General features: G+C 49.6%; 1 protein-coding gene across 1 annotated transcript in view; it reads right to left on the minus strand.

Moving 5' to 3' along the window:
- Nucleotides 1-5,689: 5,689 nt before the first annotated feature.
- The window catches only part of LOC309855044 (BOS complex subunit NOMO1), a 54,587-nt gene continuing 33,014 nt past the window's right edge, over nt 5,690-27,262 (minus strand). The window contains exons 21-31 of the mRNA XM_082714868.1: nt 26,484-26,643; nt 26,235-26,361; nt 24,627-24,740; nt 23,656-23,783; nt 22,342-22,483; nt 18,933-19,016; nt 17,642-17,752; nt 15,242-15,343; nt 13,672-13,791; nt 9,025-9,117; nt 5,690-6,334 (exon numbers count right to left, since the gene is read on the minus strand). Coding sequence (XP_082570994.1) covers nt 6,203-6,334; nt 9,025-9,117; nt 13,672-13,791; nt 15,242-15,343; nt 17,642-17,752; nt 18,933-19,016; nt 22,342-22,483; nt 23,656-23,783; nt 24,627-24,740; nt 26,235-26,361; nt 26,484-26,643 — 1,313 coding nt within the window. The 3' untranslated portion in view covers nt 5,690-6,202. The remainder of the gene's footprint in view (nt 6,335-9,024; nt 9,118-13,671; nt 13,792-15,241; nt 15,344-17,641; nt 17,753-18,932; nt 19,017-22,341; nt 22,484-23,655; nt 23,784-24,626; nt 24,741-26,234; nt 26,362-26,483; nt 26,644-27,262) is intronic.

Genomic DNA, 27,262 nt, shown 5'->3' on the forward strand with positions numbered 1-27,262 from the left:
CCATTTATTTCTTTAATTTCAGTATACATGTATGATGGGTTGGCTAGTCAACCATTTTTGACCTATAAAATGGGTGGTTTCATATGGCTCATTCTAAAGAGAAGACAGGCCTGAGTTGCTGACATGGTCTCTGTACAAATCCATGTGGACTGATCACGGCCAGTATTATTACTAATGAGGACTCATTCATTTGTCACTGAATGGATAGGACACCAACCACTCCCCCCACCTCAGGGGCCACTTCCTCTTGGTTTCTTTGGCAGTTCCTTCCTCCTGCCCATCCTCTGAAGATTACACTATCCCAGGGCATGGCCTCTTGGCTGTTCCTCCAACTGATGAAGCTCATTTCCCCTTCAGGGCCTTTGCAGTTACGGACCCCTCCCCCTGAGCCACTCCTCCTGCAGATCATGGCATAACCCATTCCTTCTCTTCATCAGGACTAAGCTTCGAGCTCACCTCCTCACAGTGACCTTCCCTGATACCAGTCACCCTCTACCACATCATCTGGTCCACTTTAATAACAATTATCATTATCCAAGAAATTTCATTTACATCAGCATTCTGCTTCAGGGGAGTTGAGGCCTGGTTACTCTTTCTCACCCCTAAATCCCCAGTACACAGAGCAGTGCCAGGCACAGGCTAAATGCTCAGTAAATACATGCTAAACAAATTAACGACTCCCCCTAAAGATCAAACTTTACAAAGCACCCACTAGACTAGAGGTCAACAAGCCCTTCCTAGACAGGGCCAGATAGTATTTCAGGCTTTATAGGCCATACAGTCTTTGCCACAACTACTCACTTCTGCCACCATAGCCAGGGACAATCTGTACATGAACAGGGATGACTGTGTTCCCATGATGCTTTAGCTACAAACACAGGTGGCCAACCAGATTTGGCCCCAAGGCTATAGTTTACAGACCCATGTAGTCAACCAATACAAGTCTTAGAGCTCTTCTTTATATGTGAATAGATCTTTGCCACTATACTTGAGTATCAGTCATCACTCAGGGGAGGCATTCTTGCAAGTGTACAAGGAAAGAAGCATTTTTAGTCGGCAGCAAAATGTTCTATTCCTGCCCACCCCAGCCCAGGAAAAGGAGGCAAGAAAGGCACATCCCAACTTTGACCACTCAGCAGCTGCTGGCCACCTCTTGCTCTCAGCTCAGAGAGTCATCACAGGGTGAAAATGCAGGAGCTATGGGCCTCCTTCTCCTTGTCAGTGGCTCCCCTGCAGAGACTAGACAGGGAGGGCTGGCCATCAGTCTCTGGGGGTTTGGATTCTGCACAGATCTGGGGACCACTTGTTCTAATGCATTCACCTGTTTTACAAAATCTTCAAATTCCAAAAAGCAAATGCAAGTGAGGCTACTGTTTTCATCGACACAGTGGAAGAGTGAAAAAAAATTTATTCATCCAAAAGGATATGAAAACAGGTGGCATCTTAAATGACCCCACGTGTCCATTACAGCAGGAGTGCCGTTAAAAATGTTCATGATTTAACCATGACTCCACTACTGTATCATGAAGCAGAAACACCTTATCCCACTGAGAAGCGGTAGGAACAGGTCACATCCTACCTTCCCGCACACCACCAAGTTCTAAGGTTGGAAAGGAGCCTCCTGGCCTAGCACATAGTAGGTCTATGGTTGGATTAATTTCTCCCTCCTCTATGTCATGGTAAGGTCTTGGTCATTTTCCTGAGATAAAGCTCAAAATCGTGGGTGACTTCAACCAGGCTTTGTCATCTAGTCTTTAAAAAAGTGAAGCTGACTTCTCCTGGTTTTGCTCCCACAATACCGCCTACTTCTCTGGGAAGCATAGCATCCTGGTCATGGCGACTACCAACTGCACGATGCAGGCATGGCTCGGGTCTGCCAGGCCCCAGCAATTCCCCAGTTTGCCCCATTCCCCAGGACTGACACATGTTGCCTCAAGGTGAAGTTCCCTTTCTGTCGGGCCTACAAACTGGGATGACAGAAGGCCTGACACTGCTGGGTGATCGTGTTCCATAGATGCACGACTAGCAGAATTGGCAAAAGCAAAGGCCAGTTTCCCAGACTCCACCCATAGTTAACTGTTGTCCTGTGTGCCTAACCACTGCCCCTGCCTCTCCCTTGGGGACAGCAGTGACGGAGCAAATGGCCTGGGGCCTGGTTTTAATGTCTGTCAGCTTCTACAAAGTGGTCTCCCAGAGCCCATCACGAGTCCTGCCTATAGAGCCTTGACGGAGCAAAGAGCAAGGTCAACACAGAAAGGGAAGCAGAGCTGGGAGACTCAGACAGACCCTGGATCCAGCCATGCCTAAAGCCCAGATTTCTCAATTTTATGATCAATGACATGGCCCATGTTGCTTAAACTAGTTGGAGTTGGGCTTCTATTACTTGAAACCCAGAGAGCTTAGACTAACATACAAGCAGAAATACATCAGCTTGCTGGGAGTCTCTCAGACACTGACCATCTGTGGAACAGTTCTGGTTATGGAACAGTGGAGAACAAGTTACCCCAAAACTAAGAGGCCTAATACGATTGAGTATGGTACTCACAGATTCTGTGGGTCAGGATTTGGGAGGAGCTCGGCTGGGCAGCACTTCATCTGGGGTCTCTGACGGGGCCGCAGTCAGATGTCGCCTGGGGCTGCACCATCCAAAGGCTTGACTAAGGCTGGAGGGTCACTTCCAAGGTGCCCCACATGGGTGGCTGGGAGGCAGGATGGGCTGCTACCCATAGGACTGCATGAGGACCCCACACCAGGGAAGCAGGCTGGCTGCACCCAGAGCCAAAGTGGGAAGTATGACGCCTTTCCTGACCAAGCCTGAGAAGTCACATATCACCGCCTACTTCTGCCTCATTCCATCAACCACACCAGGCCAGCCCCAATCCAGCATAGAAAGGGACCACATAGGGTCCCTGGGTCCCCTCCTGAGGCTGGTACCTATTCCAAATGCCTACCACATGCTGGGGGCTGGAAATGCAGGTGGCTAAGACAGGGTTCGCACCCATCATGAATGCTCAGCCTCGGACTCAACAGAATGCAACCACTTTGTCCCCCAGATCCTGACTAACTCTTCCCTTCAGGATGCTCCAGCTTTTAAGGAAAGGGAAATCCTATTAAGGAACTGGATTTAAGTATCCAGTCGTATAGTTCTTTGGTCCCAGAAACAATGCTGACAGTCCCTCCCTGACCCAACCCTCTGTTGCACACATTGCTACGTGTCGCCAGGCCCTTACTGACTTCACCATAGGTATGCTTGTCTCTCCTGCACACGGTGTTTCTTCTCTAAACCCCTGACCGAGCCCCAGACAACCCAGCATGGAACCACACCGTTGCTTTTGTGTAGCAGGGGGCAACAACTCTTGGGCCTGGGTTCAAATCCCAGCTCTGCCACTGAGCAGCTGTGAGATCCTTGAGTCTCAGTGTCCTCCTCTGTCAAATGGGACTGAAACATGCATGCTTCACGACATCATGAAGTTCCAATGAACTACGCATGTGGGGGCCCAGCGAGCACAGTGCCCTACACAGGGTGGCCACTTTCCTGCCAGTGTTCTTCCCCCAGGACAGCAATCGCTCACCTCAGCCTCTTCTCATGAATCTTTGCTCACAGGGAGACCCTGCAGAGTTAACACAGGACTGCCTCCTCCCTCTGTCCTCATGTGCACCCACAGATCCCGGCCCCCACCAACAATCCACGTGGGTGGCTTGGTACCATTCAATACAAGGAAACCCACAGGAGCCGAGGGAAGCCAGGACCTGAGAATCACACTTCCCTGAAGGTATTCAGGGGTCCTCCGTGAAGTTTTATGGACACTTCCATAAGCAAAAATGGACAAGTAGTGGAGTGAAGAACCCACCGTTTTGAACATTTAAGAAATTTCCCAGGGTGGGGGGGGAATCTCTTGGGGACCCTTCGGTCCCATTCAAAATCCTCTAACACCATTAACCTGTCCACCTCCCAGGGGGGAATCATAAGAATTCAGTCCAGAGATTGCCCAAAAATGAGAAAATTACAGGCGACAGAGTAAGCCCACTTCAAGTGGCCTGAGAAATGCGTCCGCTTTCTCCCTACACCAGGAGCAGAGCCCTTTCGAAGTGCCAGCCACACCCCGGGTGACCCATGACCAATGGTGGGGGAACACTGCCACTTACTGGCAGCGGCCGGAACTGGCTGGAACCTAGTGACATTTCCTATTATCTTCCACAATCTTAACCTTTACACCACGTCAATAAAAGGCCCCATTAACATTTGAAAGGGATGTTTCTGGGTGTCCACTTGGAGTAAGAGTTAGAAAACACTCCAAGAATCGGATTATGTAGTTTATCTGTCCCAGATCTCGGAGAGTTGACTTCCTGTAGTAAAAGAGCGAGCCCAGGAGGGGTGCCTGGCGGCTCCTTGGGCAGTGTCTGACTCCTGATTTCCGCTCCCATCATATCTCAGGGTCCGGAGATCGAGCCCCATGTCAGGCTTCACGCTTGAGATTCAGTGGAGAGTTGACTTCCTGTAGTAAAAGAGCGAGCCCAGGAGGGGTGCCTGGCGGCTCCTTGGGCAGTGTCTGACTCCTGATTTCCGCTCCCATCATATCTCAGGGTCCGGAGATCGAGCCCCATGTCAGGCTTCACGCTTGAGATTCAGTGGAGAGTTGACTTCCTGTAGTAAAAGAGCGAGCCCAGGAGGGGTGCCTGGCGGCTCCTTGGGCAGTGTCTGACTCCTGATTTCCGCTCCCATCATATCTCAGGGTCCGGAGATCGAGCCCCATGTCAGGCTTCACGCTTGAGATTCAGTCCCTACCCCCCTCCACGCACTTATGTTCTCTCTCTCTCTAAAGAAGAAGAAAAGCAAACCTATGAAATGGCAAACAGCCAGAAGCCACCAGCTAGAAATACGGCGACCACCAAGGTGGCCACCAAGACTGGGGAACCCCCAGGCTGACCTGCACCGGCGACCGACACCTAACCAGACTTAAACGGCATGTCCTCAGGGGGATTCAGACCTCTGCTCTGGGCCCAGACCCCCAGGGCCACTTGCGCTTCCTCAGCCAGGAGGCCCTCATGTCACCACATGACCCTTGCCCCTTGAGCGGCAGGTCTTCCACTCGGCGATGGGTGTGCTCTGTGAAGGCAGGCGCCGTGTGCCCACCGATCTGCGTGTGCCTGCGTGCACTGGTCCACTCCGTACAGATGCTAGCCCACACCACGCCCTGGGGATACGATGAGAAGCGAAGTAGACACGGTCTGGGCCTGAGTGTCGCCAACTCCCGCCACCTTCGTATCCCCAGTGCCGGTCAGCCACGGTGCTCAGTGAACGCTGGGATTTCCTATGGATCCCTTACACAAACACGCAGGCTTCAAGCCTCACCTGTCTCACAGATGCATTTTGTTCAGTTTGTGTGTGTTTTAATAAACTGAATTGGTCACTAAAATTTTTAGTTTCACCCAAAACATGAACAGCGGATACAAGAACGTACCTTCTGACAGCACCGGAGAGCTGAGGCCCGATGCTCCAGCACCTTTAGAAAAGGTGGGCACAAGCCTCATGTTGCCACAAATCCTCCCCTCCCCCTTTTCTCCTACCACTGAAACCAGAGACAGCTGCCATGGGTCACTCCCCCTTGCCAAGCACTTTCCTGCCTCTCAAGGCAACAGTTTACGACCCCTGCTTTATGCCTGTGTCACCGAAGAGATACACCCAAGATGCGCTACAACACACATGAACGGGGACTTTATTGATTTTTACCTCCTCACAAACCCTCCTAGTAGTAGCTACAGGCCGTGCGGTTTCCAGCAGGGATCGCAGATGCAGAGAGAAGTCAAAGGACAAGGCGAATCCTAGAGGTCCTTCGTGAGTTGGACCGAAACCTGTAGTTCACTGGAATTCCTATAAACTGAATGCTAAAGATTAAGGGATACATTCTCACACCACTAGCACAGCTTAAATACTTTTTGACAAAAAATAATAATAAATTATCTTCAACTCAGAAAATAAATTGTGCTCAGCAGAGTGACAGGAGGGTCCATTCATTGCATTGCACCGAGGGGCTGGACAGCAGGGGGCGGGGAGGGCAGAGCTCGGGCAGTGAGGGCCACGGCCTCGTGGGGCAGACGGCTCGAACCGAGCTTGGTCGAATGCACACTTGACGCCAAAGGCAGGTGGCGGCCCCTTGGCAGTGGCCCGTCCCGACTGAGATGCACCTGCCCCTCTTCCTCCTCACGTCCGCCTTGTCTTCTGTTTCTTGGCTTGTCTCTTTGCATCTTCTGGGCCGCTATTGTCAGAGGCTGTCTGGCCAAGAGCTCGGACGCCCTGCAGTCGACTTGTCAGCTGCAACAGCAAGGGAATGAGCTAGAAAGAAAGACAGAGAGAGTGAGAGAGGGGGATGCTGGGAGAACACTTCTGCCCAGGGGGACACTGGAACCTCACACATCAGGGCACCTCCCTCTGTCCGGCCACCACCCAGGTTCCAGACAAAGCCGAGACCTTTAATTGGGGAGGGTCAGCAGAGATAGGGCCATGGAGCATTAAGGAAGATGCCACCAGAGGTTAATGGCCTTGAAAGGAGGCCTGGGATTTGACAAAGTACTGCACCCTTTCTTGATAAAAACCCTCAACAAAGTAGAGCTGGAGGGACCATACCTCAACATCATAAAAGCCACATATAAAAGACCCACAGCTGATATCGTCCTCACGAGGGAAAAACTGAAAGCTTTTCCTCTATGGGCAGGAACACGACAGGGATGTCCACTCTCACCACTTTTGTTCAACATAGTACTGGAACTCTTAGCCAGAGTGATTGGACAACAGAAAAAGAAGAAAAGGCATATAAATTGGCAAAGAAGAAGTCAAAGTTCCACTAGTCACAGATGACATGATATTCTACGTAGAAAACCTGAGCAACTCCATGACAAAATTGGTAGAACAGATACATGAATTCAGTAGAGTCAAAGGAAACAAAATCAATGCACAGAAATCCGTGGCCCTTCTATATGCCAACAATGAAGTAGCAGAAAGAGAAATCAAAGTATCTATTCCATTTACAATGGAATACAATGTACAATGGTTTTTTACAGAAACCCTAACATACCTAGGAATAAACCTAACCAAGGAGAAAAAAGACCTGTATCCTGAAAACTATAAAACACTTATGAAAGAAATTGAAGAGGACACAAAGAAATGGAAAAACATTCCATGCTCATGGATTGGAAGAACAAATATTGTTAAAATGTCTATACTACCTAAAGTAATCTCCACATTTAATGCAAACCCTATCAAAACACCACCAGCATTTCTCACAGAGCTGGGACAAACAATCCTATAATTTGTTTGGAACCACAAAAGACCCTAAATAGCCAAAGCAATCCTGGAAAATAAAAAAAAAGCTAGAGGTGTCACAATTCCAGACTTCAAGCCTATGACAAAGCTGTCCTCATCAAGGCAGTACAGCACAAAAACAGACACACAGATCAAGAGAGAGCAGAAAGAGACCCTCAATTCTATGGTCAGCTAATCCTTGGCAAAGCAGGAAAAAATGTCCCATGGGAAAAAGACAGCCTCTTCAACAAATGGGGTTAGGAAAATTGGACAATTACATGCAGAAGAATGAAACTGGACCATCCCCCTACACCACACACAAAAATAAGCTCAGAATGGATGAAAGACCTAAATGTGAGATAGGAAACCAACAGAATCCTAGAGGAGAACACAGGCAGTAACGTCTTTGACTTTGGCTGCAGCAACTTCTTGCTGCACACGTCTCCACAGACAGGAGAAACAAGCAAAAATGAACTATTGGGACTTCCTCAGGATAAAAAGCTTCTGCACAGCAAAGGAAACAGTCAACAAAACGAAAAGGCAGCCTACGGGAGGGGAGAAGATATTTGCAAATGACGTATCTGCTAGAGGATTAGTATCTAAAAATCTATGAAGAACTTACCAAACTCAACACCCAAAAAACAAATACTTCAGTTGAGAAATGGGAAGAAGACATGAATAGACATTTCTCCAAAGAAGACATCCAGATGGCTAAGAGGCACACAGAAAGATGCTCAACACCGTTCATCATCAGGGACAGACAAATCGAAACTACAGTGAGGTATCCCCTCACACCAGTTGAATGGCTAAATTTAACCCAGGAAACAACAGATGCTGGTGAGGATGTGGAGAAAGGGGAGCCCTCGTGCACCACTGGTGGGAATGCAAACTGGTGCAGCCACCCTGGAGATGAGTTTGGAGGCTCCTCAGAAAGTTAAAAACTACCCTACAATCCAGCAATTGCACTACTAGGTATTTACCCAAAGGATACAGAAACACTGATTTGAAGGGGTGTGTGCACCCCTATGTCTATAGCAGCATTATCGACAATAGCCAAATTGCATAAGCACCCCAAGTGTCCATCAACTGATGAATGGTTAATTGCGCGCGCGCGCGCACACACACACACACACACAAACACACACACACACACAGGAATACTACTCAGCCATCAAAAAGAATGAAATCCTGCCATCTGCAACAATGTGGATGGATCTAGAGAACAGAAGGCTAAAAGAAGTAAGTAAAAGAAACACCAATACCATATGATTTCACTCATATGCGGAACTGAAAAAACAAAACATATGCAAATGGAGAAAAAAAGAGAGGGAAAGGGAAACCAAGAAGCCGACTGGTCACCACAGAGAACACGCTAAGGGTTGCTGGATGGGAGGTGGGTGGGGGCTGGGGAAATGGGTGGTGGGGATTAAGGAGGCACTTGTGCTCAGCACTGGCTGTTGTGTGCAACTGAGGAGTCACTAAATTCTACACCTGCAACTCCTATTACACTGTATATTAACTAACTAGAATTTAAATCAAAACTTGAAACATTAAAAAATAATAAAAATTTAAAAAGAAAGATAGCAAAAGAAAGAAAGACAGGAAGCTGGGAGACGGGACTTGAGGCCTTCGCGTAACTTCCATAACACGCGACAGCTGCCGGTGGCGTGGGACAGCGCTCCCCGGCACACGGTGCTTTCTCACCAGGCCTCTGGGTTTCCTACCTTGTCGTGGTTGTAGCCGGCCAACAGGACAAGCAGCGTCAGAGGCAGGGCGATGTAGGACCCCTGTGCAATGTCTTGCTCAGGCAGTTTCCTCTGCAGACACCAAGAGAACTGTCACTGCTTTATACACTTGCCACTCCCTGCAGCCCACCCCCTCTCTCCCCACCGCACCGCTTCGGCCCACCCTGCCGGGAGCCCTTGCTCTCCACAAGCAGCAAGGGAAGTGCCCGGGATACATTGTCAGGTGACTCTGCTCCCCACACTCTCCCGGCTTGCTCTTTGCCGCTCTGGGGCAGACCGAGGCCGGTAACCAGGCACGTTTCCTCCCCTACCCGAGGAAAGCAAGAGCTGTGGAGAGCAGGCCATCCCCGTGGCTGAAAAGGGCCACCTTGTGCAAAGCCCCAGCCACACACAGGGGCTCTTTCCTACAAGGGAGTACTGGGAACCAGGGGTGCAAGGCTCAGGTCCCCAGTGACAAAGGATATGGTCCCAGAGATTAATCCCCATGAGGAGAAGAGGCAGACTGCCACCTGTGGCCTACTGGCCACTTGCTCCTTCTTCCAACAGAACCCCAACCTTCACCTGGGCCATCAGACTACACACACTTCCCAGCCTCCCTTGCAGCTGGGACAGCTGTGGAATTCGGCTAAGGCTACATGAACAAAAGTATTCCGTAACACATCCATGCCGTTCCCTAGAAGAGCAGTGGTATGTCCTCCCCTCCTGCCAGTCAGATGTGTCATCTGTGAGAAGGGGGAAGTGCCATGGGATGACAAAGCCCCAAGAGAGGGGGAGGCTGGGTCCCTAATACGTTGGGGCTTCCACACCATCCCGGGACTCCTCAGGCCTGGATACTGACAAAAGACAGAAACCTCCATCTTCCTAACCCCGCTGAGATGCTGAGTCTCTGTATTGGCAAAGGAACCTGCACCCTAGCTCCCTCCACCCGCACAAAGGGAACAACTAAATGGAAATTTTCAGATAATTACAGAACAAATTAAGGGGACAGAGCACTAGTCCTCAAAGTGTGGTCCGGGAAAGCCCTTTCAGGGGATTTTTCAAGGTGAAACTATTTTCATGGCTATGCTAAGAAATCATGCATCTTTTTCGCTCTTGTTCTCAAACAACTGAACAGTGGACTATTCCAGAAGCTACATGATGACTTCGTCGCTCTGACAGCTCATGGAATATAATAAAGAGAGATCACACACACATAAACTAAAGCTCTCTTAGATTCTCAACAACTTTGAACACAGCAATAGTGTCCTGTGACCAAAACATCTGAGAGCATCTGGGCTGGAGAATGACGATGGGGCCATTTTACCCGAGACGGTTGAGGCAGAATGGGATGGTCTCTTAAAAGTGGAAGAATCAGGGGCGCCTGGGTGGCTCAGTGGGTTAAAGCCTCTGCCTTCAGCTCAGGTCATGATCCCAGGGTCCTGGGATTGAGTCCCACATCAGGTTCTCGGCTCTGCAGAGAGCCTGCTTCCTCCTCTCTCTCCCTGCCTGCCTCTCTTGCCTACTTGTAATCTCTGTCTGTCAAATAAATAAATAAATAAAATCTTAAAAAAAAAAAAAAAAAGGAAGAATCAGGGCAGGAGCAGATTTCCACCTCCCACTGCCTACTCCTGGATTATCCGACACGTCTTGGGTCCCAGCACATTCTCCCCGGAAGTAAATACTTAATGGGGACACTGCAGAGGGATGCAGGCTTTTGGGTTTGGCCACGTGACCTTGGGCACTCATGGGAAGCCGCGGTTCATTCAGTCTTAAGTGGCCCTGATCCGAACGGCACCCACGGCAGGGGAACATGAGGTTCAACGAGACCAGCTACGTAAAGTGCCAAGTAGTGCATGAAACACTGAGTAAAAACATCAGTGAGGTGGCTCTCGGTCTGCACGTCAACAGAAGAGGAAAGCGGAGTGCTTACGTGTGCCCTCGTAAGCGCACAACACGGAGCCACCCGTCACCAGGCTGCAGTGTTCCAGACACCGCGGGATGTGAGACAAACCACGTCATTCTGAGTCCTGGCTTTGCTGATGAACCGCAGGGACGTTACTTATTCTCTCTGAGCTTCAGTCAAATGTGAGCAACGGCACAAGGTGTGCTGCGGGGATCAGCAGTGAATCCCCTGCATGGGCCCGGCAGGAGTAGGCACGCCCTGCACCTGTCACTTGGTGCCCTGGTCTCACATGCAACCAGGTGACAGACACATTATTGGCCGCAGCTACGGGACATGGGGGCTGCCCGTGTTCCCCTGGATCCAGATAAGTCTCCTGGGGGGCGCCTAGGGAATGTCAAAAACAGCCACCATCCGTGCCCTTCACGGGGACTGTCTGCTCTCCCAGGCCTGGCAATCTGCCTCCACAGGGACCAATAGTCCCTACATACTCATCTCTTTGGCACCTTCTAACCAGGTGTCCACCACGGACAGCAAGGAAAATGCTTCCTCCTGGAGTCATCAGCAAACTCTACTTCAGGTAAAATCCTATTTGCCAAGTAACTGAGCACAAGTCCCTTGTCAGAGACGCCCAGAAGGCAGCAGAAGAACTGTATTCAAATCATAGCTCTGCTGCGCACGAGCAGGTGACCAGGACGGCCCAGTCTCTCCTTGGGTCCCATCGACAGATGACGGAAAATAATTCTTACCTACCTCCCACCTAGGACGGTGTCGAAAAGCACAAAAGGGTACCGTGATTGCACATGGGAAAGATCACTTTGGAACTACTCTTCACACCCTACACAAGGAAAAACTCCAGATGGACAGAGATGGAAATGTACAAAAGGATACCACACACGTACCGGAGGAAAAAGAAATGCCTCTAAAATCTGGGAGTAGGGGAGACTTTCTGAACTAGGACTCAAAATTCAGAAGCAATGAAAAAAAAAGACTGACATATTTAACCTAAAAAATAAAATAAATGTTTTCATAATCAAAATGAAAAAACAAATTGGGAAAAAAATAGGTACAACATGTATCACAAAAGGGGGTGAGACTCCCTTTTTGACAAAGGGCTTCCAAAACAAATGAAAAAGACCAACAATCTAGAAAAATGTCAACCGTTTCCAGAAAGGGAACACAGAAGCGGTTCTTAAACATGTGGAAGGATGAGAAATGCAGGGGACAGCGGTGCGGAGATGCCATTTCTCATGTACCAGACTATGAACATTCTTCAGTCTGAGCACACGCTCTGCTGGGGGAAGGGCTGCCATCCTACACTGCTAGCGGGAATGCAAACCGGACAGCCCCACGGAGGGAGAGCAGCTCCGGCCAGCAAGATTCCAGATGCACTGACCCTGTGATCCTGCCCCTCTACTTCTCCGGGTCTGTTCCACAGACAGATTGACAAGCACTCAGACACACGCCTGCACAAAGGCAATCACTAACGGGTTATCTGGAACATCAGAAAACCAGCAGCAACGCGAACTTCCATCCAGCAGGGGCTAACTGAACGTACTGCGGAATAGCCACATGGAGGAGTGCTTTATAACGCAGCTGTTAAAAAGGAACAAGGAGTAGCTAAATATGGTCCTCTGCACACAGTTACCTTTTTAAAAAAATAGAATTCTGACTCTTCACGCTGAAAAGACCCACTGACAGTGACCAGTGCAGTAGCTCGGAGGCCAGACTTCTGTTTTATTGTAGCTCTGTGGGCTCTACTCTCACTGCCTCCCAAGTTCAGGATCAGTAGGTCTGAGGTTGGGCCCCGTTGCCCATTTTTGGGACTTCTGTGTGTGTAATCCTTAGGTGATTCTACTGCACGCCAGCTTTGGGAAGCGCTGATCTAAATAATCGTCTCATGAGTGTGTGGTTTGTTTGTCCTGTGGTTTTTTAGTGTGTTTGACACATGATCCAATGAGGTCTACATATTGCAAGAGGCTGGTAAAATGAGCTAGTTCCGGGGCACCTGCGTGGCTCAGTAGGCTAAGCGTATGACTTTGGCTCAGATCATGATCTCATGGTCCTGGGATCGAGCCCCTCATCAGGCTGCCTGCTCAGTGGAAAATCTGCTTCTCCCTCTGTCTCTGACCTCTCCCTGTTCACACTCTCTCAAATAAATAAAATCTTTGAAAAATAATTTTAAAAATAATAAAAATTTTGAAAACAAGCAAGTTTCTTTTAATCTACAAGTATCCCACCTATTTGTGCTGTTTTTTTCTCTCTCTTGCAATTTGTCGAATAAATCAGGTTCCAGGGGTTAATGTCCCCCAGTTTCCCACAACCTACACTTAGTTCACTATATCCCTGCAGCATCCTTTATAGGCTTGTGTCCTCTCTATTTCCTGTAAACTGGCACCTGGTTCTAGAAATCTGGGCAGGTCAGGGGTCCTGTGCCTCCTGCTGAAGGACCACAACACCCCAACTACAACAGAGCGGTGACCATTCTCCCAGAAAGTCACATCTGAGCCACTGACCTAAACACATCCCCTCCCCTCACTGACAGCTTCCCTCTCAAAGGGAACTGAAGACACCGGAACTCGAAAAAGTAGAAAAGCATCTAGAGAAATCCAGAATGCAAAAGGGACCTGAAGTTCAAACAGCCTTCAAACAGCTGCTCTCCCTCGCTAATAACCCGGCATGGGTCGTGCAGTTTTCCTTCTCTCGCCACCCCGATCGGCTGTTTCCAAATTCTCCCTTTTCCTTACCGTGGGATTAAAAATCAGGGTGATGTGTTTATGGTAGCCCACAGCCGTGAAAGAAACCTGAGGCAAGACGTAGTCATACTGGGATCTGGGGAGCGTCGAGTCCAACAGCACAACGTAGTTCTGTGCACAAGCAAAAGAATTCACTTTTACAAAAGACTTTCTGCGTTTAAAGAAACCCTTCGGTTTACACATCCAAACCAAGGTCGCTAACTTCAGAGCAGGAAGCTCAGTGGGCTATCCTATCAGTGACAGCCGATGTCCCCAGCATCTTGGAGATGGCATCTTCCGGTAAAGCTCTCAAAGCCTGGGGCATTACTGTATTAGCATATTCAACAACGACGTAACTGTGGTCCTTTGAGGATCTGACTTTATGAAACATAGAAAGTTATTACAAGCCACTTCTGATGAGGGAGATACACGATCCAACTGAGAAAGCCTTCTTTCAATCCAAAATGAGGTTGACTTTTAAGGGACGGAACTTAAGTGGCTCATTAGCTGGCCGAGTTCTAAGAACACAGCATCTCTGGAATGATACCAGTGGTGGTCCCAACCCTGCATGCGGAGCCCCAGTGGTGTGCTAGACGCCACGAGCACTACATGAGGCAGACACCTGCTCTGCTCTCAGCCACGGACAAGGTCAGGTTTACTGCTCCCATCTCACTATGGACGGTGAGCCCAGGGGGAGTCTGCCCCCAAAGCCCATGCTATTTCCACAGAGCTGTGCTGCCTACGATGGCGAGTGTAAAGGGCATCTTGAGAAATGGGGAGCGACTCCAAGGGTCCATCGGAATCTATTTCATTATTTTACAGCCATTTCCTGTCCAAAAAGGGTCAAAGTTTATTATCCCTGGAGCAGGTGGTAAGAAACCGGGCCAGAAAATGTCTTAGGTAGGTTCACTACTGATAAACCACATGCCAGGCCCACCATGAAAGAACAGAATTCTTTACAAAGTTTGCTGTCACCATGACAACTGCAATAGCTTGTTCTGTCCAAATACAACTGATAATAAACATTCCATAAGCAGTATAAATGATGTCCACCATTAAGGGCTTAGCTAAATAAATTATAGCATTTCCTGTATTAGAGACTATTGTGCAACCACAAGAAACCATGTTACAAAGGTTTAAGCACAGGGAAAAGACTTCTGATATATTCTTCATTGAGAAGTACAGACTATACCGAACAATGTACAGAAGAGTCCCAGCCTTGCATTATTACAATAAATATACCTGTACATTTTTATTTACAGACACATAAGCACACAATGGAAAAAGACGAAAGGATACCCATCAGCACATGAAACCCCACAGGGGCTACTTCTAATTGATGGGAACCTTTCTGGATGTACCCTCCCCCACCAAAAATCTCCTGCATGGATGTATATGATTTTTTGTAAACAGATAAAGAGCCAATTAAGAAAACAAACTCTATAGAACCCAAACTCCTCTGATCAGAGAGCATGTCAACCATTTCTGCAGAGGTATTAGGAAGGAGAAAACTCCTTCCTTAAACACAGAAGCCGAGTTAGACGGAGACGCGGGCTGGAGCGCAGCCACCGGTGTTAGTTACCTGGCCGTCTCTGAGCAGGGGTGGGAAGTGGAAGAAGAGCGACTGGCCCAGGGAAACCGTCTGGATTGGGTTGTCAAGGTTTTCACTTTTGTAAAGCTTTACCTGGAGAGCAGAAAACAAAGCAGGGCGTGCTTTCGATATGAAAACATGATCAACATTTCATTTCAAATACTTCATTTCTTCCTCAGGATGGCCTAGTTCTTGGCGGAGAGAAGGATCTTTGGGAACGCAGATATCTGAGAGAGAAACCGCCCACCCCCGGCCAGCATACATAATTCCTTTGATCACCTGAGACTCCTAGTTCCATGACCTGCATAGAAATGTTAAGATTTTAAAATCGATTGTGGCAACTTAGGTTAATGTTTAAGATGGTAACAGTTAATATAACGACAAGAGTAAAAGGAAGTTTCTACTACAGCTATGAACGCTGGGGAAGCAAGAGGCACTCTGCACACACGCCGTCACTAACACTGGCTCTGAAGGGCATCATTGTTACCGTAGGGAGGCCCCGAGACTGTACCTCCTAAAGTTCCACAATTTGCACATGGTGGCACCTGGGGCTCAAGCCACATCACTGAAGGTCAGGCGCCACCCAGCATGGCCTCTCCACATGCTGGACCCTCAACTCCACCAGTACTCCTTAAGCTCAAAACATTCCTTTCGCATCGGCTTGCCTAAGCTGCTTCCAGGATTTCAGTCCTGTTTCTAGCCTTTCTCTCTGGCCTGTCCTCATTGTCACTACTGCGAGAAATGAGACAGGCGAAGGAGGGACAGTCCTGGCTGATGCTGATGGCTCTAGGGGCTCCACCCTGCACCTGCCACAGGAGGAAGCCAGAGACGCCCCTCCCCAGGGCCCAAGTAGACACCTGTATACAGAACACACGAGTCACAAGGCGTTTTCCTAAAATAAAAGTCACAGACTGGAGACCAGGGGTCACATCCAAGACCATGTATGCATTCTTGTGCCCTATATGGTGTTCTGAGCAAATGTGAGTTCACTGGCCATGTTTAAAAAAACAGATGATTTCAGGTAACTCTAATTTCCAGCCTCTCTGGGAAATTGGGAGGTGACCCCACCATGAGCCCACCATGAGCCAGGACTCCAATAGGACAACAATCACACGGAGACGTGCCATCCCTTCCTGTCTGCTACAGTTTGTCCCCCAGCCCACCCAGCCCACTTTGCTCTGGCCCTGCCCGTCTGGTCCCCACAGGCAACATGCTTGTTAAGCTGGAAGGAAGAGGAAGCTCAGAGGGGAGTTAAAACCTCAGTGCATGTTCTCACCCAAGCCAAACACGCCATCGTGTATAAAATTACAACCATCTCTGAAAAACACACTCCTGTGGCAATTCACGGACATTTCTGAAGGGATCCTAGAGCAGGGTATAAACATTTCCTTAACGGCACACAAGGAGATTTGGTCAGGAGCTGAAGATATCTTGAGAGGGCGCAGAGTCTCAGCTCTTGCCTTTCACAGCGGTGGAACCATGGTCTACAAGAGCAGAGTGACTGCCCGTGGCAGCAGGGTCAGCAGGACGCGGCTCAGACTGCCCGATACTAGTCCCCCAGACCCCACTGCCTCCACCAGGGACAGAATTTTTTTTTTTTTTTTAAGATTTTATTTATTTATTTGACAGAGAGAAATTACAAGTACACTGAGAAGCAGGCAGAGAGAGAGAGAGAAGGAAGCAGGCTCCCTGCTGAGCAGAGAGCCCGATGCGGGACTCGATCCCAGGACCCTGAGATCGTGACCTGAGCCGAAGGCAGCAGCTTAACCCACTGAGCCACCCAGGAGCCCCCAGGGACAGAATTTTAAGAGTTACAAGGCTCAGGCGCCTGGGTGGCTCAGTTGGTTAAGCCTCTGCCTTCGGCTCAGGTCATGATCGCAGGGTCCTGGGATCGAGCATCGCATTGGGCTCTCTGCTTAGCGGGGAGTCTGCTTCCCGCTCCCCGCGCCTGCCTCTCTGCTTACTTGTGATCTCTATCAAATAAATAAATAAGTAATCTTAAAAAAAAAAAAAAAAGAAAAAAGAAAAGAAAAGAAAGAAAGAAAAATCCTGCTTAAAAAAAATTTTTTTTAAATAATATAGAATAAAAATTACAAGGCTCTCTGCTTTAAAATTACCTCTCCGCTTTAGACTCTAGGTCGTATGGAGCATTCATTAGGCTGCTACCACAATGCTTCCAAAGACTTATTCTATAGCTAAACAAACAGTTATCTCTAAGTACGAAGCCTTTCTCCCCAGGCCATCAGCAAGCACTCTCCCAGGCGCACGCCGGGATCTCAACCTCAGCCCTCATCACCTCTCGCGGGTGCTGGGCAGGTCTACATATCCTGCTCCTACTCTTCTCAGAGCCAAAAAGAATGCAGAAATTTCACCGTAAAAAGCTGGCCTTACCCATAATGTAGGGAGATACTCGGAGGAAGTGATCACATTTCCACTTAAGTCAAATTGATTGATCTGCCGGAAAACTATAATGCTCACATCATCGATGTCATTATTGCCAACCTAGAAAGAGATCAGGAACAATGTTGGTGGCAACGAAGCCGGGAGAGGAACTTCTACTCTAGTGGGTGACATCCCAGGTGCTGTTTCATAGCAAACTTCACTATTCAGTTGTCTATACCGAAGTCCAAGGACACAAACTGGTAGTAGGAAGTGGGGCTACAGCGAGCCCACGATACGTTCTGTTGGACTAGCACAGAACTTTTTTCCCTAAGTTTCCATTATTTGCCAACAATTTTAAAGATAAACTGCATACACATAAAAAGCCAGGTTTTCCAGCCTCTCTTGGAACCTGAGACAGATGTGTTTGCCTGGCGGCCATCAGCAGGGGCTGAGGCACAACTGCCCCACGGGTAGGTGTGTGCCCCTCCCGTCGGTCCCTTTCTCTGTATCTGCCAGGCCGTGGTCTTCATGACTTTCCGTGACCCTGCACTTAGCCACTGTGGCAGGGAAACACGTGACTGTAAGATGCTGCCCTCACAGCCATTTAAAATGCCAGATGCCATAAAGACATCAAGAAAATCCACTTCTTATCCAGATGGTCCTAAACTGGCGCCTCATAACCGTCATGCCTACTGCCACCTAACCAAGCCACCACGAGGCAGCATGTCCCACCCCCGCCATCCCACCCAAACCCTCCAGTCAAGCAAATGAAAGTCACTCCGTGGGAGAAAAGCTTCACTTCACATGATTCCTGGGCTCCTTCCTGTGACCTGGAGGGAGAGCTGCCTCTTTAGGGACCAATAAGCTAAGTCGTGACCCAGAATAGCAAGATTCCGCCCACCTAAAAACAGGGTCATCTGGATATAAGAAAATCGGGGGCCCTGCCACCAATTAAGCCCATGCTGTCTTTATTACCCTCCCTTGATCTCAAATGCCACCTCGACCTTGAGGTCCTCAACTTGGAGAATAATAACGATCCGAGTTTGCCAGGGTCGGGGGGAGAGTGAGGAGGCAACTGCTCAGACTTCTCTGGATTCAGGACAGCGATGCTGCTCACTAAAACCCTGCAGGAGACGCTGCTTGTGAAGATGACACCATTCTAAGAGGACCCTTAATTGGGCCCCGGAGCTCCCCCCCTCAGCAGAGGAAAGGCAGCCACCCAGGGGAGCCCTAAAGTGTTTCTGATCGGGGAAGAAGAACTCATAGTGCTCTCCGTCCGCCACAGGGTTTCGTGCCTTACCGTGATGACCCGGTGGTGGGGGAGGGCCCGCTCGATGTGGTCGTTGCCTTCTGCCTTGAGCTGCACATGGTACACACATCCCGGCTGCAAGCGAAGTCAGGCGTCAGGTGTCTAGAGGGGCCTACCGCCCGAACCTCACCCAAGCCTGCTCCAACAGCAGGCCCGCAACATAACCACGCCGCCATGCCTACCCCACCTCCGGTCCCTGTCTGCGGCCTGTTAACCTTCTTAAGAGGCCCTTTTAGAAACACCCTGAAGAAGAAACATCTATCTGGAGGTCTGTAGTTCCTTCAAGCTCCAAGAAAAATTAGATGTGGCTTCCTGCTTCAAAGCTGCTAAGAACAATATGCTTATTCTGATAAAATCAGTCTCCCTGGCTGTCCCACCCCACCCCCACTCCACACCACACCCCCCATGCTCCCCTCTCCCCACCCGCATTTACACACAGAGGCCATCACCCATGATACTCCCAAATGCTCACCACGGAAATGACTTATGCCAAGTGAGATCTGAGAATTTCCTTCTTAGAAAAATCAGTTCTCAAACCTTTTATTCTCTTGCTCAATTTTACATGCGGACACAACGTTTACCAAAGAAATCATCATTCTAAGATGCTTTTCAAGGAACCAATTCCCGATCAATGGCACAACTGAGCTGCTCACAGGTTAGGATCTAAAGCACTGGGCCGAGTTCGAGGCGTCTATATGCAGCTAACAGGGGACAACCCTAAGATCTAATCATTGATTTTTAAACTAGCATGGATAAAAAGGTTCTGGTCTCCTAAAATACTGTGTGCTTTGATAGCTATAGGGTGTGTTTTTTCTCTTTTAAGATTCTGACTGTCTGGATACCTTCCTTGAGCTATTTCATAATGAGCACATGGCACCTTTACAAAGACAATAAAGCCATTACTTTTTTTAAAACTGAGAACAAATTTATGATTGCCGGTAGACACATTCATCGACTTTACAGCTCAGTGAGGGCTGGCAGTACTGGGTTCAGCTCAAAAGAGCCATTTGTGCCCTAGAGAGGAAGGGACGTGAGGAGTCACCTGGGCAGAAAAGGGACTGCCCAGTCCCTCCTGCGCCTGGGTCACTGGGAGCCAGGCAGCTGATCCACCCCAACCGGCCCCCTCCTCACTCGAGGCCCAGGCTGATGGACTTGGGGATTTGCCCTCATCCCTTGGCAGTGGAATTGAGTGTCGCAGCTTCTCGCTCAAGGTGAAATGGATGAACGAGTCCCGACTGGGGCCGGGAAAGCTCCAACAAGGGATCTCTAGCCTGGTGTCCTCCGGGAGACTGGTAAACTTGATCCCAAACACTGGCTGAGGAATGGCCCAGGATGTCCCCCAGAACTGTGGCCTGGCACGTGGGCGGCCCCCAGGGTAATTCTAAAAACTACCAAGAGTGCTAATAAATTACCACATATTAAAAGGAGGAGGAGGAGTGTGTCTTTAGAGCATCAATTAAAACAGAAATCTACTGCACCGGAAAAGGAAACTAGCTCTCTGTGGTTTAATTACACAAAACGTGTTAAGCTGGTGAGTTTAGAAGAGCACGTCCGGGCCAGCAAGACACAGGAAGAACCAAGAAGGGGATGTAGATTTTGTGTTCCCGCAACCGTGAGAGTGAAGCAGGCCAAGAACACAGAGTCCACCCAGGGTAAGGGAAGCTCACCTAAGCTCGACCTACACAGGCACCCACCAGACCCCTTCTCAAGCTGCTGGCCCACAAAGCTACAAACCAAGACCTGAGCTGGCAGTGTGGATGAGGGCCCTCTCGGGGGGAAGCCGTGTGTGTCGACGCTGTCAATTACTCACTGAGTCCCAGTGCCCGACTGCCGCGTGTGCCAGAAACACCGACTTACTTAGCACCCACGGCCGAGCTCTGAGGTGGACCTCACTCTCATCCTTGTCTTACAGATGATGAAGGAGACACAGAAAGGACAAACCCCTTGCCTGAACGTAAATAGCTAAGCGATGACGGAGGCGGGGTTCACACCTAGGCAGCTGAGAGCAGAAGGGTGTCCGTGCAGCCAGCAAATGACGGAATTGCAAAGACTGGGCCTGCACTGGCCTCGTGAGGCCAAGCACCTGGCTGCCACTAGCGGAGGCCTCTCTCCTACCCTGGCTGCAGTGGCTGGAGACTACGGCCTCCCGCCTGTGAGTTCTCAGAACTACTGCACAGGAAGGCAGAGGCCTGGAGGCCACGTGTTCCTAGGGGGCAGGGCTCCCCCCAAACACAGAGCAGGGGACAGCGAGAAAGGAGCATTGCGGTAAGACTTGTGCAGACTCGAAGCCTGGCAAGGAAGCGGTCATCTTGATGGCTCTGCTGAGAACATGCCATGAGAACATGGAATGGAGTGATGCACAGAGCCCACCCAGTTCGTGTGCATTCAGCCGGACCATCAGAATCCCAGTCCTCGGCACAGCCAGGAAGACCCCGCCAAGTCCATTCTCCTCCACCCCAAGCTCACCAGGCAACCTTCCGACCTGCCTCCCAGGTACCCCAGTATGTGACCCTGGGATGCTTTTTGTTTGGGGGCAAGAACAGCCGTGTCCCAACTAAATATCTAAATCAACCGGGAACCTGGCTGACATTTCAGCTCAGATGATCTGGGCAAACAGGAGCCTGCTGCGAAGCTGTGCGTGCCTGTCCATGCGGGCAGCTAGGAGTATGCTGTATGTGAGAGTGAAAACCCGGGGAAGGGGCCCAGTGCAGTGGGTGCGGTCCAACCTACACTCAGACAGCGACCACGCAGGATATGGGTAATGTCTGCCGAATGAGCAAACGCGTGAACACACGAGCACAGACTGAGGAAGCACCAGAAACCCTGAACCGAACATTGCAACTGAGCCTCCAAAAGGAAAAATGAGCTGGTTGTTTGACCCACACAAAAAAGTTGTGCGTTTGTGGGGGGTTTTTCTTCTTAATTACTTGTTGACACCTAAAAATCAGGAGCTTTCACATGGAAATCTGAACTTCTGACTTGTCTTTTGACAATTCAAATGATCTGGCAGTGCCTGCCCTCTGGGCTTCACCACAGTCCTCACCACTCCCTAGTGCACACCCAGCATCCTCCGCTCCAGCCATTCACATGCCTCTTCTGGCCCCACAGACGTTTGGTCTGAGCGCCCTGGCCTAGGCCACAACCACCCAATACCAGGCAGAAGCTCCAGCAGACCCACCGTTTTCCTACTGTATTTGGCCACAAAACCCCAACCCAATGTGTGAGCTCAATGAGAGGTAAACTGTGCCAGGTAAGACAGGGACTAGGAGGATTCTAGAGCCCTAACTCCCCAACCCTAAGCCCCTTGCCCAGCCCATTCATACCAGTCTTGGGGGCACCACAAGACACCTCTGCACACAGTGTGAAAGGACCCACTAACAAAAAACGTCCCAAGTCTCACCAGCAATCCACGTAATCTGAACTTCCCGTCCTCATCTGTCACGGTGTCTTCTCCATAAATACTACAGTCATTCTGTCCCACTGCCTCCACGGCCACACCCTGCTCCGGTTCTCCGTTTAGAGAAGAAACGGTCCCGTAGCAACTAGAGTGACAAGAGAAGACACAGACCATGGTTAAGTCCCATGGTTTTCTGAAGCACACGAAGGATCTGCAGTCAAGTGTCCTGCGTTTACCAGCAATTTACAGTGTGCTGAACAGTCCAGAGAGAACTGTCACTGGCGACCCAGGCAATTCAGTCCAGGCTGGTCACTTCTGAATCCAGCCTTCCTGCCCGAAGGCTCGAGCCAGCCGGAAGACTGTCATCAATGGCTCTTGTTTACACGTTTGAAGGAATGCTCCAGAAAATTACAATTAAAAAGGGCTAAGCCTTGGGGCTCCTGGGGTGGCTCAGTGGGTTAAGCCTCTGCCTTCGGCTCAGGTCATGATCTCAGGGTCCTGGGATTAAGCCCCACATCGGGCTCTCTGCTCAGTAGGGAGCCTGCTTCCCACCCCTCTCTCTCTGCCTGCTTCTCTGCCTACTTGTGATCTCTGTCAAATAAATAAATAAATAAATAAATAAAAAGAGCTAAGCCTTAATTTATTCCACCTGGTCTTATTTTCATTAAGTTGTATTTTAAATAATGAAGCATCCCATGAAACGGAATCAGTTTCTCTCTCGTTCCACATACTCATTTGAAAACGGCCCATTTTTCCTCAACCTTTTGATTAATCGGTCTTCACCTCAAGTGCTTCCGTGTACCTTTATAAATACATACGTGTGGTGTGTGTACACGTGTCTATACTTACAGCTCCACAGGGCTAACACAGCTGACACACAGTGTATCGTCTATGCCTACTAGCATTTGTGCAAACCATCTCCACCAGTCTCTGAAACACTAGAAAATGTGAGTGGCCGAGAGACAAGGAATGGAGGAAAACTTAACACTTCTTCCTCTCTCCAACATTTGGAGGCCTTACTCAAGTGGGTTCATTTCCTCCTTCTTAAAATTTAATTTGAGTTTCAAGCCCTTGTAAAAATCAAACTTTTAAGCAACTAAATGGGCTCGCTCAGACCAATTTCAGAATAGGAACTTTGTGACGGAATCACTAATTTGAGGAATTCGAAAAAAAAGGCAGCAGTTAACACTCTCTGGACTTGCTCTCTTATCTCCTGTGACTCCCGAACAGGGGGAGGTGGGGTTCCCAGGAAACAGAGGCCTGAGTGGGACTCCCCAGCTCAGGCCTGGATGACCAGGGAGCAGGTGGGCCCCTTACCTGTAGGCCGTTCGGTAGCCGGTGACGGTGATCTTCAAGTTCTGTCCCTCCTGCACCTCGATCATTTGCGAGGACGGCTCGAACCGGAATTCCTTCATCATGGGTTTGAAGTAGTACTGGCCAGGGCTCTGCCGAGAGAAAGCCCAAACTGAGTCTCTGCTGCCACCTCTAGGTGTGGCTGAACCGGGGACACTCAAGGCATCAGGGACAGGGATGTGGCCACCAGAGCTCTGGCACTTCCCACACAGACAGAAACAGTGACTCTAACTCCCCTGTAAATGGGTTATAGTGACAACAATGACAACAGAATTGGGCAGAATTAGGTGCCCACGGTACCTCTGTGAAGTAGCAACCAACCTGAATTTTATCAAGAAACTGAGGCTCAGAGAGGTCAAGTAGCTTCCCTGCGATGACCCAGCAAGGAAGCCCCGGAGGGAAGATTTAAAGCTGCCTCACTGCCTGCGGGCAACGTCCCTGCGGCGGTCGCTTTATTCCCACAACTCACAGAACGGCCTATGAACGTACACTTCTAGAGGCCCCACCGGCCAGGGCCCCGGACACCATCTCGTGGGAGATGGGGCTATCCTCCCACCATGCGGACCACAGTCTGCAGAAGAAACACAAGCTAACCCCCAAATGAGCCTTGGCATTGTCAACAACGTGACGCCGTGGTCTAGCAGAGGGATGCCGAGGACAGGAGCCGCTGCGGCCACGGTAATTAATTACACTGTCGTCGTGACAAGCCAGCGGCCGGAAGACAAGACGCGCCGGCGGAGGGAACATGAATCAGCAACATTAAGTTCTAGTAAGAGCAATACTCTAATTACGGCTGGTCCCCTAAGAAACGTAAAACACTCCACACCGGGGCTCTGTTCTCACGTTGTCAAGCACCACAGAAGTCACGCAGGCCGTTCCCCACGCTCTCGGGGAGGGGGGCTAACTGGCGGGCGCTAAACCACAGGTCACCTTACCAGGTTGGAGAAAGTCAGAATGCCATTGTCCTGAGTCAAGAGGTTGGAACGGAACACACCACCGCTGAGGGACAAGAGGACCCCGGGGAGGGGCTGGTCGTCTTCGGCCTTTATCTGGGGGCGAGAAGGGAAAGCATGAGCAACGTAGACTCCCATTCCCCACTGAAGACAACGTTTCAAAAGTCAAGAGGCAACTCTTCTGGGTTGTGTTTCTTTATCGTGATCTGCTGGGGGACAGAACGTCTACTCTTTGACCTCAGGGGTAACTCCTGTTAAGAGTCTGGCATGCAGTCTTCCAGAATTGCCTCTGTGCCCACATGAGCGTGTAAACACCACAGGCTAGTGTTGACTGACAGGCAAGTTCACGGCAGGGGAGAGGGGAGGGCAGGTGGATCGAGCACAGGACCCTGCCACACGTCCCTGCACCACACCCCACCCCTTCTCCCCGACCACTGGTTCTTACTTCCCGCACTGCCAGGCCAAACACGCCTGTGCACTGTGTCCTCACGCACAGCACCCTAAAGCAGGGGGTGGCCGACCGCGGCACACAGACCGGCAACCTACTTTTGCAACAGAAAAGGAGGGACCATCAAAGCGTCCCAAAACAGGTGTATCTTTGTGCACTTATGATTTCCTCTATTACTAGGGGAATGGCCGGGACATCATGCCCTCTGAATTCAAAATGATGCCACCATACTGTACACCGAAGTGACGGGAGCCACCTCCAGTTCCATGAATCATCCATGCCCAGGGCCCTACACACGATCCAAAAAATGGCCATTGTCTGAAGCACTGCGAATCTAACCGAAAACTCAGTGTTTCTCCCCTAACTTCCTTTCCATCTGGTGAAGTTGAGTGCTGCTCCTATGTTTACTAGTCACTTGGATGACTTCTGCAAATTGCTTTTTCCTATACTTTGCTGTTCTTTTTTCGATGGGGTTTGCCATTTTCTTACGGATTTTAGCAGTTCCTGATAATCCAGGGTATTTCTTATGGCTCAACAATTATTCCCACTTGGAATGTATTTTGATATACTTTAAAATGCATCCTGCACAAGAGAATTTGAAATTTGTACGAGAGGTCATCTGTACTGCTTTTCCTTGAACCTCTATGTTGAAAAGAATCACACTCAAGGACCTTGAGACTGGACTCTGGACTCTACACGGCAAGTTTCTTCCCAAGAAGAATGGAGGGAAGAAAGAATGACCTCAAATACCACTCAAGGAACATTCTCTCCTTTTACACACAGCACAGTTAAGGGTGAGAGCTTGAAACCCTTGCCAAAAGGTACACAAACAAGCTAAAGTCAACAGGTCTCCAAATTATACCGGGTGGAAGGAAGCCCCCGAAAAGGGAACATTCTGTATGATTCCAGCTGTGTAAACTCTAGAAAACGCAAACTAACCCACTAGTGACAGAGAGCAGGTCAGATCAGCAGGAGGGGTGTGGCGGGGCGGGGTGGTACAAGGAAACTCAGTGGCGTGGTAGACTGTCACTGTTTTCAAGGGTGTACCCGTATGCTAAAATAATCAAATTTTAGGCTTTATGTGCAGTTTACTGTATGTCAATTATTATACCTCAATAAAACCACTTTTTAAAACGTGTTACCTCAAAGCTGACGCCGGCCAAAGCATACGCCTTAAAGTCTCCTATGGTTCCTTCCACCGCAGTCAGAACATAGCCTTCCTTCTGCGAGGACACAGTGTACTCCAGGTCGCTGTGCAGGGGCCCCACACTGGACAAAAGCAAGGAGATGCCGGATGGCTGTGTGTCACACCTGCGGGAGGCCTCATCAGCCCCGAAGAAGCTTGGGCTCTCCACCAGGTCCCAAGCAAATACTTCTTCAGCAGGCCTTACCTATAGGCGCCTCTGTCATCAGTGAAGACTGTGATCAGGGGTGAGCTCGCCCCCTTTTCACTGATGACGATCTCGACTCCCTCCAACTCTGGGTGGATCTGGCCTTCCAGAAATAAGCCAGCTTTCCCATGGATCTCAATCAGCTTTCCTGGGCAGCTTTCTAAACAGAGAAGAAACAGAAGAATGGGACCTAGCTGTCATGGGAGGGGGCATTCTGGCTGGGGGCTTCCCACTAAAGAGGGGCCTGAAACAGAGGTATCTGAAGCTAGCTCCAAATAATGTTGTTTAACATTTAACAGAAACCACAAGAATCAGGGAACCCATGCCTCTATCCTTGAAAGGCCCACGGGGCGCCTGGGTGGCTCAGTGGGTTAAGCCGCTGCCTTCGCCTCAGGTCAGGATCTCAGGGTCCTGGGATCGAGCCCCACATTGGGCCCCCTGCTTAGCAAGGAGCCTGCTTCCCTCTCCCCATCTGCCTGCCTCTCTGCCTACTTATGATCTCTCTCTCTCTCTGTATCAAATACATAAATAAAATCTTTAAAAAAAAAAAAGAGGAAATGATCAGAAGCCAAAATACGAATATTCCACCAGCCATAATTCTAATTGTCTGGTCTGAAGAAAACCCTCCCTCACCCCTACCAACAAGTATAAACACCACGAAGAGTTCAGACATCTGGTGGCTAATGCTCACATTTCAGTAAGCAACGGCTTTGTTTTTCACCTGCCTTTTGGTGGCAAACTAAAAATGCAGGGAAAACAGTTGGTAGTCCTTCTCCAGA

This window comes from Mustela nivalis, assembly GCF_964662115.1.
Source record: "Mustela nivalis genome assembly, chromosome: 19".
NCBI classification, from domain to species: Eukaryota; Metazoa; Chordata; class Mammalia; order Carnivora; family Mustelidae; genus Mustela; species Mustela nivalis.